The sequence below is a fragment of the Aotus nancymaae genome, unplaced genomic scaffold (assembly GCF_030222135.1).
Source record: "Aotus nancymaae isolate 86718 unplaced genomic scaffold, 86718_ANA_hifiasm-v0.15.2.pri h1tg000028l, whole genome shotgun sequence".
Lineage (NCBI taxonomy): Eukaryota > Metazoa > Chordata > Mammalia > Primates > Aotidae > Aotus > Aotus nancymaae.
This window is the reverse complement of record NW_026988441.1, coordinates 13072931-13089521: the sequence shown is the minus strand read 5'-3', so window position 1 is coordinate 13089521 and position 16591 is coordinate 13072931. Positions and strand designations below refer to the sequence as shown.

General features: G+C 54.0%; 1 protein-coding gene across 2 annotated transcripts in view; it reads left to right on the top strand.

Annotated features, from left to right (window-relative positions):
• Positions 1 to 7766: 7766 nt before the first annotated feature.
• The window catches only part of AXL (AXL receptor tyrosine kinase), a 36283-nt gene continuing 27458 nt past the window's right edge, over positions 7767 to 16591 (top strand). For both annotated transcript variants that reach the window (XM_064381289.1, XM_064381288.1), the window contains exons 1-4: positions 7767 to 8017; positions 9169 to 9397; positions 9969 to 10069; positions 10700 to 10876. In XM_064381289.1, the coding sequence (XP_064237359.1) occupies positions 7954 to 8017; positions 9169 to 9397; positions 9969 to 10069; positions 10700 to 10876 (571 nt within the window). In that variant the 5' untranslated portion in view covers positions 7767 to 7953. The remainder of the gene's footprint in view (positions 8018 to 9168; positions 9398 to 9968; positions 10070 to 10699; positions 10877 to 16591) is intronic.

The following is a 16591-nucleotide window of genomic DNA, read 5'->3' as shown; positions in this document are numbered from 1 at the left end:
GAGTGAGCTGGATCTGACATCCTTGTGACTTAAAGGTCCAGCTTGGGAATTAAAGTTTGTTCCTGGCCTTTAGCCTACAGCATGTGTGTGACCTGAGTCAGTCACTGTGAGTAAGGGGTGGGGACGGGGGAGTCTACCCCTCCCCTGAGGCTGGGCGGGAGCTGAAAAACATGGCCACCGCCCACCCTGACTGCTGACATCAGGACCAGATGTGGAGCTGGGAGGAGGGGCAGGCTGGGGCCCCGCGTTGGGCCTAACTTCCAGAAAGGGCCAAGGTGTCTGGCGGTGGGAAGTGCTCAAGGAGAGGGTAACCCAAGCTGGACTGCGGACCTTGGGGGCTCCCTCAGCCAGTGAAAGCCTGAAGCCAACTAGATCCAGACCCTAGAGACTCTTGGGCACAAGAACTAGCTTGCAACACAGACCCTAAGCCCATTCCCACTCACTTCCTCCATCCTCCCCTTCACAAGGAAACCAGAGCCATTTGTAAATTTCTTTTTTTTTTTTTTTTCTGAGACAGAGTCTCTCTCTGTCACCCAGGCTGGAGTGCAGTGGCATGATGATCTTGGCTCACTGCAGCCTCCGCCTCCCAGGTTCAAGCAATTCTCCTGCCTCAGCCTCCAGAGTAGCTGGAATTACAAGTGCATGCCACCATGCCCAGCTAAATTTTATATTTTTAATAGAGACAGAGTTTCTCCATGTTGGTCAGGCTGGTCTTGAACTCCTGACCTCATGATCCACGCGCCTTGGCCTCCTAAAGTGCTGGGATTACAGGTGTGAGCCACCGCACCCGGCCTACATTTTTTACCTAGGAAAGAAGTTCGCAAACATACACAAAAGTAGAATGATACAATGAGCCCCCAGGTGCCCATCACCCAGCCTCATTTCAATAGTCATCAACTTTCTGCAGCTTTTACTTCATCTATATCCTTTTCTGCCTTTTTCATTTTTTTTTTTTTGAGATGGGGTTTTGCTTTGTTGCCCAAGCTGGAGTGCAGTGACACAATCATAGCTCACTGCGGTCTCGGACTCCCGGGCACAAGCAATCCTCCTACCTCAGCTTTCCAAGCAACTGAGACTAAAGTTGCATTCCACCATGCCTGGCTAAATTTCTTATTTTTATTTTTTATAGAGAAAGGGTCTCACTGGATTGCCCAGGCTGCTCTCAAACTCATGTTCTCAAGAGTTTGCATCCCAGCCTCCCAAAGTGCTGGGATTACAGGCATGAGCCACTGCACTCTGCCCTGACATATTTATTTTACCTATTGCTATTTATTTATCTTTTTTTTTTTTTGAGATGGAGTCTTGCTTTTGCCCAGGCTGGAGTGCAGTGGCGTGCTCCCGGCTCACCACAACTTCCGCCTCCAGGTTCGAGCGATTCTCCTGCCTCAGCCTCCCAAGTAGCTGGGATTACAGGTGCACACCACCACGCCCAGCTAATTTTTGTATTTTTAAGTAGAGATGGGGTTTCATCATGTTGGTCAGGCTGGTCTTGGACCCCTGACCTCGTGATCCACCTGCCTCAGCCTCCCAAAGTGCTGGGATCACAGGTGTGAGCCACTGCATCTGGCTAATTTTTATATTTTTAGTAGAAATGGCAGGCTGGTTTCGAACTTCTGATCTTGTGATCTGCCCGCCTCAGCCTCCCAAAGTGCTGGGATTACAGGCGTCAGCCACATCGCCCGGCCCCTGCTTTATCTTTCTTCACTGCCCGTCTTGCAACATAAGTATTTATGTGAGTGTTATTTCTCTTCCCCCTTTGAATAGAAGCTCTAAGAGGATGTGAACTTTTCTTGCTCCTTTTACAAGCCCCATCCCTAGCACCACCTGTCCATCTTTTCTTTTCTTTTCTTTTCTTTTTAATGACAGGGTCTCTCTCTGTCATGCAGACTGGAATGCAGTGGTGCCCTCATAGCTTACTGCAGCCTCAAACTCCTGGGCTCAAGCGATCCTCCCACCTCAGCCACCCCAAGTAGCCAAGACTATGTGTGCAAGCACACCTGGCTAATTAAAAAAAATTTTTTTGTAGACACAGGGTCTGGCTATGTTGCCAGGCTGGTCTTAAACTCCTAGCCTGAAGCAATCATCCCACCTGGGTCTCCTAAAGTGTGGGATTATAGGCGTGACCCACTCAACCTAGCCAGTTTATTTTTTTATTTTTTTTCGGGGAGGGGATGGTCTCTCACTGTCGCCCAGGCTGGAGTGCAGGGACGCAATCCCGGCTCACTGCAACCTACACCTCCCGGGTTCAAGAGATTCTCCTGGCCGGGTGAGGTGGCTCACCCCTGTAATTCCAGCACTTTGAGAGGCTGAGGTGGGTGGATCATCTGAGCTCAGGAGTTCAAGACCAGCCTGGGCAACACGGTGAAACCCCGTATCTACTAAAAATACACAAATCAGTTGGGTGTGGGAGCTCGTGCCTGTAGTCCCAGCTACTCAGGAGGCTGAGGCAGAAGAATCACTTGAACCCAGGAGGCGGAGGTTGCAGTCAGCCAAGATCAAACCACTGAGCTCCAGGCTGGTGACCAAGGAGTGAAACTCCGTCTCAAAAAAGAAAAGAAAAAAAGAAATTCTTCTGCCTCAGCCACCCGAGTAGCTGGGACTACAGGCAAGCACCACCAGGCCTGGCTAATTTTTTTTTTTTTTTTTTTTTGTATTTTTAGTAAGGATGGGGTTTTCAAATGTTGGCAAGGCTGGTCTTGAACTCTGACCTCAGATGATCCACCCACCTCAGCCTTCCAAAATGCTGGGATTACAGGCATGAGCCACCACATCTGGTACTGTCTCATTTTTTAAAAATGCATTTCAAAGTAAATTGCAGGCACATAGTAGGTGCTCAGCAAATAGTTCATATAGTTCATGAGTGAATGAATTTACAGGTTCAAGTAGGCCATCAACCAGCTGGGTCCAGTGAGCCCTAGGGTGAGCAGGGCCCCCCACACCCGACATATCTAAACAAGTGAGCAGACCTTTGCACATATTTGCACGCTTCAAAAATGCCACAATTGGCTGGGTGCGATGGCTCATGCCTGTAATCCCAGCACTTTGAGAGGCCAAGGCAGGAAGATCACCTGAGGTCAGGAGTTAGAGACCAGCCTGGCCAACATGGTAAAATCCCGTCTCTACTACAAATACACAAATTAGCTGGGCATAGTGATGGGCACCTGTAGTTCCAGCTATTCAGGAGGCTGAGGCAGGAGAATCACTTGAACCAGGGAGGTGGAGGTTGCCTCCAGCCTGGGTGACAATGAGAACCATGCCCCCACCCCGAAAGAAAAAGAAAAAAAGAGAAGGGGCTGGGCGCAGTGGGTCACACCTATAATCCCACACTTTAGGAAGCCCAGGTGGGATGACTGCTTGAGGTTAGGAGTTTAAGACTAGCCTGGCAATATTCCTAGGCCCTGTGTCTACAAAAAAAAAAAAAAAATTTTTTTTTTTTGTGGCAGAGTCTCACTCTGTCACCCAGGCTGGAGTGTAATGGTGTGTTCTAAGCTCACTGCAACCTCTTCCTTCCTGGTTCAAGTGATTCTCCCTGTCTCAGCGTCCCAAGTAACGGATTACAGGTGCCCACCATCACACCCAGCTAATTTTCGTATTTTTAGTAGAGACGGGATTTCGCCACATTGACCAGGATGGTCTCAATCTCTTGACCTCGTGATCCAGCTGCCTCGGCCCCACAAAGTGCTGGGATTACAGGCATGAGCCACTGCACCTGGCCAAAAACATTTTTTTTTATTAGCCAGGTGTGCTTGCACACATAGTCTTGACTACTCGGGAAGGCTGAGGCGGGAGGATCGCTTGAGCCCAGGAGTCTGAGGCTGCAGCAAGCTATGATGTCGCCACGGCATTTCAGTCTGGACGACAGAGTGCTTGAACTGGGAAGTGGAGTTTGCAGTCAGCTGAGATACCACCCCTGCACCCCAGCCGGGGCGACAGAGTGAGATTCTGTCTCAAGAAAAAAGCCACAATGAGGAATCGTCCCCTTCGTGGCAGGACTTTTACAGGGTGATGAAGACGCAGCACTGCCCAAGATATACGCAGTCCCTGCCCCCGCAGAGGCCACAGGCCAGCGGGAGGAGACAGACGTGAGACATGCAATCACGCCAATAAATGTATAATGGCAACCCGGGCAAAGTGTTGTCAAGGAAAGGGACAGGGTGCTGGAAGTGAAGAACATGGGGACCTAGATTGGACTGGGAGGGGCCAGACAGTGATGTGATGGAGAAGGGATGGTAGAGCTGGGGACAAGGGCTGCAGGAGGTTTCTCCAGGGCCTCAGAGGGGGGTTCTTTTGGTGAGAAAGCGAGAGAAGCCTGGGGAGGTGAAGGGACGGTCACATAGACATAAGGAGTTTGGGTTTTCCTGAAAGGTCTGGGGCAGGGGTGGGAAAGAGTTTGGTTTGAGTTCGGGAAGAAGCCTTCTGACTGTTGAGTGGGAGACAGGCTGGAAGGAGCAACAGAAGCCAGCAGCCCATGGCCAGGTGTGGTGGCTCACACCTGTAATCCCAGCACTTTAGGAGGCCGAGGCAGGCAGATCACTTGAGGCCAGGAGTTCAAGACCAGCCTGTCCAACATGGTGAAGCCCCATCTCTACTAAAAATATAAAAATTAGCCTGGCTCGGCAGTGGATGCCTGTAATCTCAACTACTCAGGAGGCTGAGACTGGAGGATCGCTTGAACCTGGGAGGCAGAGTTTGCAGTGAACAGAAATTGAGCCACTGTATTCCAGCCTGGGTGACAGAGCAAGGCTCCATCTCAAAAAAAAAAAAAAAAAAAAAGCCAGTAGCCCTGGCAGGTGGTAAGAGCTGGGGCCCAGGCCAGAGGGGACAGCAGGGCTGGACCAGAGTGAGACTGTGGGGAGGGACCAGGAGAGGTGGGAGTGAGGTTTGTGAAACTGAATCCTCCATGGAACTTGGTAACTAAGTGCAGCGTTGGGGTGTCCAGGAGGACTCCAGGGCTCAGACTTGGGGGACAGGATGGATCCTGGGGCCATCACTGAAAGGAGACACAAGTGAAACAGGTGCCTGGGCACAGTCACATATGCCTGTAATTCCAGGAGTTTGAGACCAGCCAGCCCAGGCAATGTAGTGAGACCCTGTCTCTACAAAAAATATAAAAATTAGCCGGGCATGGTGGTGAGTGCCTGTAGTCCCAGATACTTGGGAGGCTGAGGGGGACGGATTGCTTGAGCCCAGGAGGCCGAGGCTGAAATGGACTATGATGGCACCACTGCGCTCCAGCCTGGGAGACAAAGCAAACCTCTGTCTGTGAAAAAAAAGGCCAGAGCCAGGCTTGGTGCCTCATGCCTGTCAGTACTGGGAGGCCAAGGCAGGTGGATTACCTGAGGTCAGGAGTTCAAGACCAGCCTGACCAACACAGCGAAACTCTGTCTCTAGTAAAAATACAAAATTAGCCGGGAGTGGTGCGCACCTGTAATCCCAGCTACTAGGAAAGCTGAGGCAGTAGAATTGCTTGAACCCGGGAGCTGGAGGTTGCAGTGAGCGGAGATTGCTCATTTGCATTCCAGACTGGGCAACAAGAGCGAAGCTCCCTCTCAAAAAAAAGGTGGGGCACAGGGGCTCACACCTGTAATCCCAGTACTTTGGGAGGCTGAGACAGGCGGTTCACTTGAGGTCAGGAGTTGGAGACCATCCTGGCCAACATGACGAAGCCCTGTCTCTACTAAACATACAAAAATTATAGAAGACAAAACTGGGCCAGGCGTGGTGGCTCACACCTGTAATCTCAATAATTTGGGAGGCTGAGGTTGGCAGTTCATAAAGTCAGGAGTTTGAGACCAGTCTGCACAACATGGTGAAACCCCACCTCCACTAAAAATACAAAAATTAGGCGGGCGTGGTGGTGGATACCTGTAGTCCCAGCTACTCAGGAGGCTGAGACAGTAGAATTACTTGAACCCAGGAGGCGGAGGTTGCAGTGAGCTGAGATCGCACCACGGCACTCCAGCCTGGATGACAGAGTGAGACTCTTGTCTCAAACAAAACAAAAACAAAAACAACAAAAAAGAAACAGTCCTCTGGTTGCTAAATTCGAGAAAAGAGTGAGAGTAGAGGCAGGAGAAGGGAGGATCAGGCAGCAGTGCCGGGAAGGGGCAGGCAGAAGAGACGTCAGGAGGCCAAACAGACAGGACTCCATGATACACCCTAGGGATACCAGTACCAAACAGAGGTGGCCAAGAGCAGAGGCATGGACACCAGCCTCCTCCTGCTCAGACATCCAGGCATGCAGAGCCCTCCACGTGCCAAACACACAGGGCACAGGAATGGAGGTACAGCAGAGCCGATACGCAGGCACCAGATCTGCAACGACCAGGATACACACTCCCACCAGAGGGAGAGAGCATGGCACGGTCAGGGCTCACTGCAGCCTCGACCTCTTGGACTCAAGTGTTCCTCCCACTCCAGCCTCCCTAGTAGCTGGGACCACAGGCACATGCCGTGACACCCCATTAATTTTTAATTTTTTTTTTTTTTTTTCGAGAGGGAGTCTCACTCTGTGGCCCAGGCTAGAGTGCAGTGGCGCCACCTCTGCTCACTGCAACCTGTGCCTCCCGGGTTCAAGTGATTCTCCTGCCTCAGCCTCCTGAGTAGCTGGGACTACAGGCTCCTGCCACCATGCCTGGCTAGTTTTTATATTTTTAGTAGAGAAGGGGTTTCACCATGTTGGTCAGGCTGGTCTCAAACTCCTGACCTCATGATCCACCCCCCCTTGGCCTCCCAAAGTGCTGGGATTACAGGCTGAGCCACTGCGCCTGGCAATTTTTAAACTTTATGTAGCGCTAGGGGTCTCACTGCATTGACCAGTCTGGTCTCAAACTTCTGGACTCAAGCTGTCCTCCCACCTTGGCCTCCCAAACAGGAGTGAGTTACTGTGCCCGGCCAATGACTCTATTCTTCTTCCCATTTTACAGATGGATAAACTGAGGCTCAGGAGGTCAGTCCCTTGCCTGTAGCCCACAGTTAGTGGTAGCACTGGGATTCCAACTTGGGTCCCTTTCCGTGTCACCCTTATATTGATGTTCCATTTATGTGTCCACGTGGGTGTTGGTGCATCTGAAGATCTATGTCTCCCCAAGTAAGTGTCCCCCGTGGATGCCCACCGCTTGTGCTCCTGTTTCTCAGTTTTCTCCAGGAATCGAGCTCCTGGCCCGGCCTGTCTAAGTGTGTCTGTGGCCCAGCAGCGTGCCCCTGCGTGTCTGGGTCCCTCTGCATGTCTCTGCCTGTCCTAGCCTCTGCGTGTCAATGACGTCTGAGAGAGAGAGAGAGAGAGAGAGAGAGAGAGAGAGAGTGAGTGTGTGCGTGCGTGCATGTGTGTGTGTGTGTGTGTGTGTCCTTGTCCGCAGAGCTGTGAGAGTGAGGAGGAGTGGAGGGCCAAGGAGGCCTGGCTGGGGCTGGGCTGGGGGTGGAGGCGGGGAGAGGGGCGTCACGGGCTGAGCTGAGAGGGGAGTGGAGTTTGGGAGGAATGTTTACCAGACACATAGTCCAGAGGGACAGCGCCCAGAGCCCGGATAGAGAGACACACAGCCTCACTGGCCCAGGACTGGGACACAGCCACCAGGGTCCCCTTCCCCCTCCTCGGCTCCCTTCCTGGCCCCTTTAAGAAAGGGCTGATCCGCTCCTCTCTGAGTTAACCCCTGACTGTCCAGGTGGCCCCTGGGCTCTGGCCCCGGTGGGCGGAGGCAAAGGGGGAGCCAGGGGCGGAGAAAGGGTTGCCTGAGTCTAGGAGTGAGAGAAGGAGGCAGGGGTGCTGGGAAGGCGGCTGTGAGCCGAGCCAGGGGAGAGGGCCCCCCTGCCACTGTGCCAGGCAGGCAGTGCCAAATCCGGGGAGCCCAGAGCTGGGGGGAGGGCTGGGGACAGCCCAGCCCTGCCCCCTCCTCTGCAGGGAGCCCAGCAACTTCTGAGGAAAGTTTGGCACCCGTGGCGTGGCGGTGCACCAGGATGGGCAGGGTCCCGCTGGCCTGGTGCTTGGTGCTGTACGGCTGGGCGTGCGTGGCCCCCAGGGGTGAGTGATGGGGGTCTCCTTGGGGGAGGGACTCACTCAGAGGGGCTGGGGCAGGGGTAGGAGGTGGGGGACAGTGGCAGGTGTTGGGGGGGCCTGGGCTGACTTAGGGAGTTTCTTTGGGACAACAGAAAAGGGACTTCAAGAGAGGGAGACACAGACTCAAGAGACTCACTAAGAGCAGCAAAGGGAGCGAAAGACTGAGAGAGGAACAGAAGGGCCGGGAGGACAGACAGACAAGGAGAGGCTGAGGGCAGGGGCGGGGGCTGGACTTGAGAAGGGGGCCCAGGAGAGAGGAGCTGAGCTGGGGGGTGCGGGGAAAGACGAAATCTTCCTGAAGTGCCACCGAGTTGGGCCGGGCGGCGGGATGAGGAGGGCTCTGGAGCCCCGGGGGAAAACCCTTGTCCCTGCCCCACCAGTCCGCTCCATCTCTGCGGGGGAGTGTCTCATTTTGTCTCTGTCTCTACCTCCAGCTCTGCTCTCTCTGGGTCTCTGTTTCTCTGTCTCTGCCTTTCTCTCTCCCTGCTCTCTAAGTCTCTCTTCTCAGCCTCCCTCTGTGACTGTCCCCCCCACCCTGCCGTTTGCCCCCCTCTTGTCTTCTCTCTTGAGGGCCGTTTCTTCATCATTTTTTGTCTCTCCCTGTATCTGTGCTCCTCTCTGTCTCGCCTCCTGACTGTCTCTGTGCCTGACTCCTCTGTATCTCTGTCTCTCTCTGAATCTCTGCTCCTCTCTGTCTCCCGTGCCTGACTTTCTCTGGCTTCTCCCTCCCCCTCCACCCTGATCTCCCTCTCCCCGCCCCCATGTCTTCCCCCGCATCCACCAGCACCAAGCAATCTAAGTCTCTAGAGACCCTAAGAGAGGACGGAGGGGCAGGGGCTGGCCCTGCCAGGCAGTCCAGGGCGTGGGAGGCTGCCAGATCCCGAGCCTCCTTCCCCGACGGGATGGACTCTGGACCCCAGTCCCCTGGGAAAGCTCCCATCCTCCCCTCAGAGCCTCCGCCCTCCACCCCCCTCTGAGGTCACTCTGCAACTATGTGGCCTGAGGGCCTGGCGGGGTCCTGGCTGGCGGGCAGTGGGCAGGCAGGGACCGGGTGGAACAGAAGGCTGGAAGGAGCTGGGAAGTTCCTAAGCTAACTCTTCCCATTTCCCCTGCAGGCACACAGGCTGAAGAAAGCCCCTTCGTGGGCCACCCAGGGAATATCACAGGTGCCCGGGGACTCACAGGGACCCTTCAGTGTCAGCTCCAAGTTCGGGTTCAGGGAGAGCCTCCCGAGGTGCACTGGCTTCGGGACGGACAGATCATGGAGATCGCAGACATCACCCAGACCCAGGTGCCCCTGGGTGAAGATGAGGAGGATGACTGGATATTGTTCAGCCAGCTCAGGTATTTGGTCCTCACCCCCATCATGCAAGAGGCAGAAAGCCCACCTGGGTGGGAGGCCCGGCTTGACCCCTCGCCAGCTGTGCAGTTTCCAGCATGTGATGGAACCTCAAGGTTTCGCTTTCCTCTTCTGCAAATTGAGTTAATAATAGGACCTACTGGCCGGCGCAGAAGTTCACGCCTGTAATCCCAGCGCTTTGGGAGGCCGAGGCGGTCGGATCACCTGAGGTCAGGAGTTCAAAACCAGCCTGACCAACACGGAGAAACCCTGTCTCTACTAAAAATACAAAGTTAGCCAGCATAGTGGTGCATGCCTGCAATCCCAGCTACTCGGGAGGCTGAGGCAGGAGAATCGTTTGAATCTGGGAGGCAGAGGCTGCAGTGAGCTGAGATCTCTCCATTGCACTCCAGCCTGGGCAACAAGAGCTAAACTCCGTGTCAAAAATAATAATAATAGGAGCTACTTCATCATTCTCATGAGCTTCCAGGCTGGACCCCTCTTTCCATTCTGACAGACCCCCTTCCAGTATCCAGCTCTGACCCAAACCTCTCTGTCTCTCCTCTTGCCTGTCAGAATCGACTCCCTGCAGCTTTCAGACGCAGGACAGTACCAGTGTTTGGTGTTTGTGGGAGATCAGTCCTACGTGTCCCAGCCTGGCTACGTAGGGCTGGAGGGTGAGCTCTGTGGTCAGGGGTCCCGAGGGGTCAGAGGACGTGTGGCGCTCATAGGTTGTGGGAAGGCAGGAATCCTGGGGGATCAGGGGTGCGGGAGGATTCAGGGTGACCCTAGGTGACATACAGCCTAGGAATGTCAGAATTTTGGGGTTCAGGAAGCTGGGAGTCCATATAAGTTATGGGAGCAAGGCTGGGGGGATTATATGTTCTGGGTGAAAAGACTTCCTGGGGTTAGTCGGATGTCCTGGGCATCAGACGTGATCAGGTCACAGGAGGCCATTCTGGGCTTCAGATATGGCATCAGAGGCACGCAATGGACCCCTCTCCTCACGACCCCAGTGGCCTCATTTTCCTCATCTGTAGAATGAGATGAGGATGAGCTGTCAGACATTCTGGAAGAGAGACATGAGGAGCTCAGCTGTCTTGGGGGGGATCTGACCTGGGGGGAATCAGATATTGGGGTCACATGCGTTGGGGTTAGGCTCAGGTGTCCTTGGGGATCAGATACAGGCAGGTCAATGACCCTGCAGGGTGGGTGTGCTGCCCAAAGCTTACAGCATCCTAGTGGTGGCTCAGACATCTGAGGGGCTCAGAGGGACTCCAGCCTCTACCACTGCCCACCCCCCGCAGGCCTCCCTTACTTCCTGGAGGAGCCTGAGGACAGGACTGTGGCTGCCAGCACCCCCTTCAACCTGAGCTGCCAAGCCCAGGGACCCCCAGAGCCCGTGGACCTACTCTGGCTGCAGGATGCTGTCCCCCTGGCCACAGCTCCGGGTCACGGCCCCCAGCGCAGCCTGCATGTTCCAGGTGAGTCCAGGGATGGTGTCAGCTCCACACAGAGGGCGGGGCAGGGCTGAAGTCAGGAGCAAGGGAGCATTGCTGCCTCTGAGCGAGTGTCTGGCTGCCCTTCTGTCCCTCACTGTCTGTCTCTGTGTTCCTCCCTCTGAGTCTGTCTCTACCTATCTTGTTTCTCTCCATATGCCTTTTTCTGTCCCTTGGTGTCTGTGTATCTGTGTGTGTGTGTGTGTGTGTGTGTGTCTGTGTGTGTGTGTGTGTGTGTCTGTGTCTGTGTCTGCTTCTCTCTCCCTCCATTCACCCCAGCCTCTCTCTGAATAGAATTCTTTGTTCTGGGTTTCCTCTGAGCTGTTCCATGACCTGAGTGTGTGTGGGCCTGGCGCCCCTTTGTCAGCCCTTGACCCAAGCAGGGCACCAGAATCAACTGTGCCCTCCTCTCCTCCACCTCTCGCCACAACTGGCCCACCTCCTGCCCTAATGAGCCCTCCTGGCCTAGGTCAAAGCAAAGATGCCCAGCTCAGGTCCCCTGGGGAGACGGAACCCAAAGAAGAGAGATCAGGGAGAAAGTGTGAGACAGAGAGAGACACAATGAGATACACTGGAAGTGACAGGTCACAGTGACCCAAGATGGACACAGACAGGACAGGGAGGCCGGGCGCGGTGGCTCAGGCCTGTAATCTGAGCACTTCGGGGGGCTGAGGCAGGTGGATCACTTGAGGCCAGGAGTTCAAGGCCAGCCTGACCAACATGGCAAAACACCATCTTTATCAAAAATACAAAAATTAGCCAGGCGTGGCAATGGGCGCCTGTAGTCCCAGCTCTTTGGGAGGCTGAGGCAGGAGAATCGCTTGAACCCAGGAGGCAGAGGTTGCAGTGAGCTGAGATTGAGCCACCGCACTCCAGCCTGGGTGACGGAGCAGGAATGCATCTCAAAACAAAACAAAACAAAACAAAACAAAACAAGACAGGATAGGGAAGTCTGAGTGACAGAAACCCTCTCCTTCAGGATGACCATACTTTTCTGCACCACACAGACGAGGCAGGACCAAGCTCAGGGCTACGCAATGTTCACAGGCATGACTGGGAGAACCTTGGACTCTGGGGATTCTCCCTATTGAAGGAGGAAAGACAGAGGAGCAGATGGCAGAGGCTCCGTAAAGGGAGGAGTCTACAGCCTGCAGGGCATCAGCTTCCTATGCTCCCAACCTGCTGCCTCTCTCTGCTGGAATGAGGGGCCTCCTGGCTGGGGGTCTCCAAGGTGGGAGAGGTTCACATTCCCAACATTCCTGGGACCCTGAGTTGCAAGGAAGACCTGGTGGGCGTGCTGGCCCCAGAGGGCTGACTCAGGCCCATGGCTCGAGTGAGTGGCCCAGTAGGGACCAGGGATGGGGCTGGGGCATGAGTCAGCCTGGCAGGTCCCATGAGAAGGGGAGGGGAGGGAGAGAAATGGGGGCTACACAGGTGCAAGGGGCTGTGCCTTTCTGTGTGGTGGTGTTGGGGGAGTGTCTGGATATCCGTGTGCCTCTGGATCCGAGTGTCAGTGTATCCGTAAACACAACCTCTGTGTGAGGGTGTGCCTTGGCAATGGTGGACTTCTGTGGATGTCCTATGTGTGGTGTGTGTGTGTGTGTGTGTGTCACTAAGTATATTTCCTTCAGCTTGGATTCTGTGCCAATGTGTGTTTGGGTCTTCATAGCACGTCTTTTTTTTTTTTTTTTTTTTTTTTAAGACGGATTCTTGCTCTGTGGCCCAGGCTGGAGTGCAGTGGTGCTATCTCAGCTCACTGCAACCTCCGCCTCCCAGGTCCAGGCCATTCTCTTGCCTCAGCCTCCCGGGTAGCTGGGATTATAGGTATGTGCCACCACACCTGGCTAATTTTTATATTTTTAGTAGAGATGGGGTTTCACCATGTTGGCCAGGCTGGTTTCAAACTCCTGACCTTGTGATCCGCCCATCCTGGCCTCCCAAAGTGCTGGGATTACAGGCGTGAGCCACTGCGCCCGGCCACTATAGCATGTCTCTGTGCGTTTCTCAGGGGCTGCCCATGTGTGAGTGTCTGCGTGTGTGTGCGTGACTGAGTATCCCAGTGTCAGCCTGTGCCTAGCCCTCTTTTTTGTGTTTGTGTGCCCACAGCTGAGACTCACTGTATAAAAGTAGAGTGTGCATGGAGGGGTTGTGGGTTTGGGGCTATGGTCCACACTTCTCTGTATGGAGGTGGTAGTGTCAGCCCACAGGTGTGCAGCTATGGGTGTGAGCGTGGCCTGTGTCCTGGTGAGAGCTGCTCTTCCCTCTCAGAATCAGAATGTGTCCATGGATAACTTGTGTTTCTTTTTTTTTTCTTTGAGACAGAGTCCCACTCTGTGGCCCAGGCTGGAGTGCAGTGGCGCCATCTTGGCTCACTGCAACCTCCGCCTCCCAGGTTCAAGCGATTCTATTGCCTCAGTCTCCCACGTAGCTGGGACCACAGGCACGCACCACCAGACGGGCTAATTTTTTTGTATTTTTAGTAGAGACGGGGTTTCACCATGTTGGCCAGGATGGTCTCAGTCTCCTGACCTCGTGATCCGCCCCCCTCAGCCTCCCAAAGTGCTGGGATTACAGGTGTGAGCCACCACACCTATTGCAACTGTGTTTTTTGCATCAGTCTGTGTCTTGGTGAACATGAAGCCACCTGGGCGCATCCAGCTTCATCTTACGGCGCAGATGAAGGCTTGGCTGTGTGTTGGTTCGCATCGGTGTGTCTGTGTCCGAGCAGGTCAACATGACCCTTCATTGTGTCTTGGTGTGTATCTATCTGTCCACCTCGACTCCAGGTATGCTGTTGCTTGGTGTGTGTCTCTCACTATACAGGGGTGTTTGGGCTTCTGTGTGTCGGCATCAGCCTAGATGTATATTACGTTGCTGGGTGTTCGTAATTAACGTGCACACATGCGATTGTGTGTTTATGTGTCTCTCCCACGTTGGCTTGTTGCGTGTGTCTCTTTATGAATGTGCATCAATGGCAGCCCCTGTGTGTATATGTGTGAATCATGGTGTTTTTGTGTCACTGTGTGTTTGTGACATCAGCCCTTGAGTATCTTGTGCCACTAACTTATCAAGTGCTGCGTTTTCTGTGAATCTGTGCTAATAACGGCCCCTGTGTGTTTAAATGTGATTCATTGTGAGTGTGTGTTGGGGGGGTGCTATGTGAAGGAATTTTGTCCGTTTGTGTGCATCTGTCCCTCTGTCTGACTCAGGGTGTGCCCCACCTCCTTTCATCCCTCTCTCTCTGGAAAAGCTGGGGCGGAGAGCAGGGGCTGTGGGGGGATGGTCCGAACATCTGGAAAGCACATCTGGAGTCGGCCTGCTCCTGTCCTCCTGGGGTAAAGCAACAGCCCTCTGGAGGGGAAGGGGTCCCAGTCCCTCCTGTCCCCTTCACTCAAGGTGCAGCCGTTGGGGCCTGGGAAGGGGGAATCCCCGCTCTGGCTCCGAGCCCCGGATGCCGGCCGGAAGCGCTGGGGTGGGGAGGTGCCCCCGGTGACTCACGCGGGGGCAGGAATGCTGCGGTCGGAACGGGACCCGACTCCAAAACCCACCTCCCGCCCCAGGGCTTCTCTGGCCGGCAGCCCCAGCTCCTGCGCGCTGACCCTGGCGGGGCCCCACGTGCCAGGTGGCTGGACCCGACCCAGGCTCCCCACCCCCTCCCGGGCCGTCCGCCCAGGACTGTACTGTTTCTCCTTCTGCCGCGCGGGGGCTGCGGGCGCGGGGGCTGCGGCGCGGGCACCTGACCTTGGATGGGAACGGCCACCTAGGAAGCCCTGAAAAAGGAGCTCGCCTACCCACCCCCTTCCGGCCTCTGCAGACTTTGTCCCATTCCACTCCCTCCGCTGACAGAGAAAAGTAAACTTTGTGTCGGCGGATGGAGAGCCTCCTCCCCGCGAACGCGGTGGGAACATAGGCGCATACGCACGGAGCAAACACGAGAGACAGGCACACAGATGACACATGCACGTACACACCATCCACAGATACACGCAGGGCCACAAACACACCAGCTTAGAAACGCAGACACAGATGCACAAGCACACGCGTAAACAACACGCAGAATTGCAGTCGTACTTGCAAGACTTGGTCCTGGGGCTGGGCACGGGGTGGCTCAGCCTGCAATCCAAGCACTTTGGGAGGCCGAGGCGGGAGGATCGTTTGAGGCCAAGAGTTCGAGACCAGCCTGGGCAACATAGTGAGACCCCCCGCCACTCCCTTCTCTACAAAAAAATTTAAAAATTTGCCAAGAGTGGTGGCCGCCTGTAGCCCCAGCTACTCGGGAGGATGATACAGGAGGATCTCTTGAGCCCTGGAGGTCAAGGCTGCAGTGAGCCGTGATTGTGCCACTGCACTCCAGCCTGGGTGACCGAGTAAGACCCTGTCTCAAAAAACAAAACGAAGCCGGGCAAGTGGCTCACGCCTGTAATCCCAGCACTTTGGGAGGCCAAGGCGGGCAGATCACCTGAGGTCAGGAGTTCAAGATCAGCCTGGCCAACATGGTGAAACCCTGTCTCAAAAAAAAAAAAAAAAAAAAAACGAAAAAATTGGTCCTTCTTACCTCCTAGACATTGTGGCGGGGGTGGGGGGGGGAGTGGGGGTTGTCTATGTTTCTATGTGTGTCTATGTTGAGTACTTCCCCTTATCCTGCAGCATATGAATAATATTAAACCCTTTGTATACTGTGCATCACTTTCTTTTTCCTTCACAATTTCGCGGATACACTGTTTCTTATTGTAGATCTTAGCAACTTCTGTATACGCGATTATCTTTTTTTTCCTAAGTGGAGAACTTTCACCTTTTCACTTAAAAGGAAGCACTTTAAGACTTCCCTTTGGCCTATCGGAATTGCAGGCATCACTATTTTGCACCTTGGGGCCTTTTTTTTTTTTTTTTTTTTTTTTTGAGACAGAGCCTTGCTCTGTCGCCCAGGCTGGAGGGCAGTGGCGCGACCTCTGCTCACTGCACCCTCCGCCGCTCAGGTTCTAGTGATTATCGTGCCTCAGCCTCCTGAGTAGCTGGGATTACAGGCATCCGCCACCACGCATGGCTGATCTTTGGTATTTTTAGTAGCGATGGGGGTTTCAATATGTTTCCCAGGCTTGTCCTGAACTCCTAACTCAAGTGATCCACCCACCTCGGCCTCCCAAAGTGCTGGGATTACAGGCGTGAGCCACAGAACCTGGCCATGCCATTATTTAGAAAAATAAAGGTTCCTTGAACACCAGCACTGCAATGCCAGGAGAGGCGATCTGATAGCTGCGTGACTCACAGATAGATATCAGATACAGCCCTGAGATGCTGAACAAAGGGGATTCACATCCCAGGCCGACCAGAGCAGGATGGCACGAGGTTTCATCACAGTACTCAGAACGGCATGCAATTTAAAACTTCGGAGTTATATCTGGAATTTTCCATTGACTATTTTTGGACCAAGAGTAACTGAAACCTCTAAAAGTGAAGCCTTGGCCTGTCTCACATAGTGAGACCCCTCTTCTCTACAAAAAAAATTAAAAATTGGCTAAGTGTGGTGGTGGCTGCCTCTAGTCCCAGCTACTCAGGAGGCTGAGACGGGAGGATCGCTTGAGCCCAGGAGATCAAGACTGCAGTGAGCTGAGATTGCGCCACTGCACTCCAGCCTGGGCAATACGAGTGAAACTTGGTCTCAAAAATAAATAAATGAATAAATAAATACATAAAAATAAA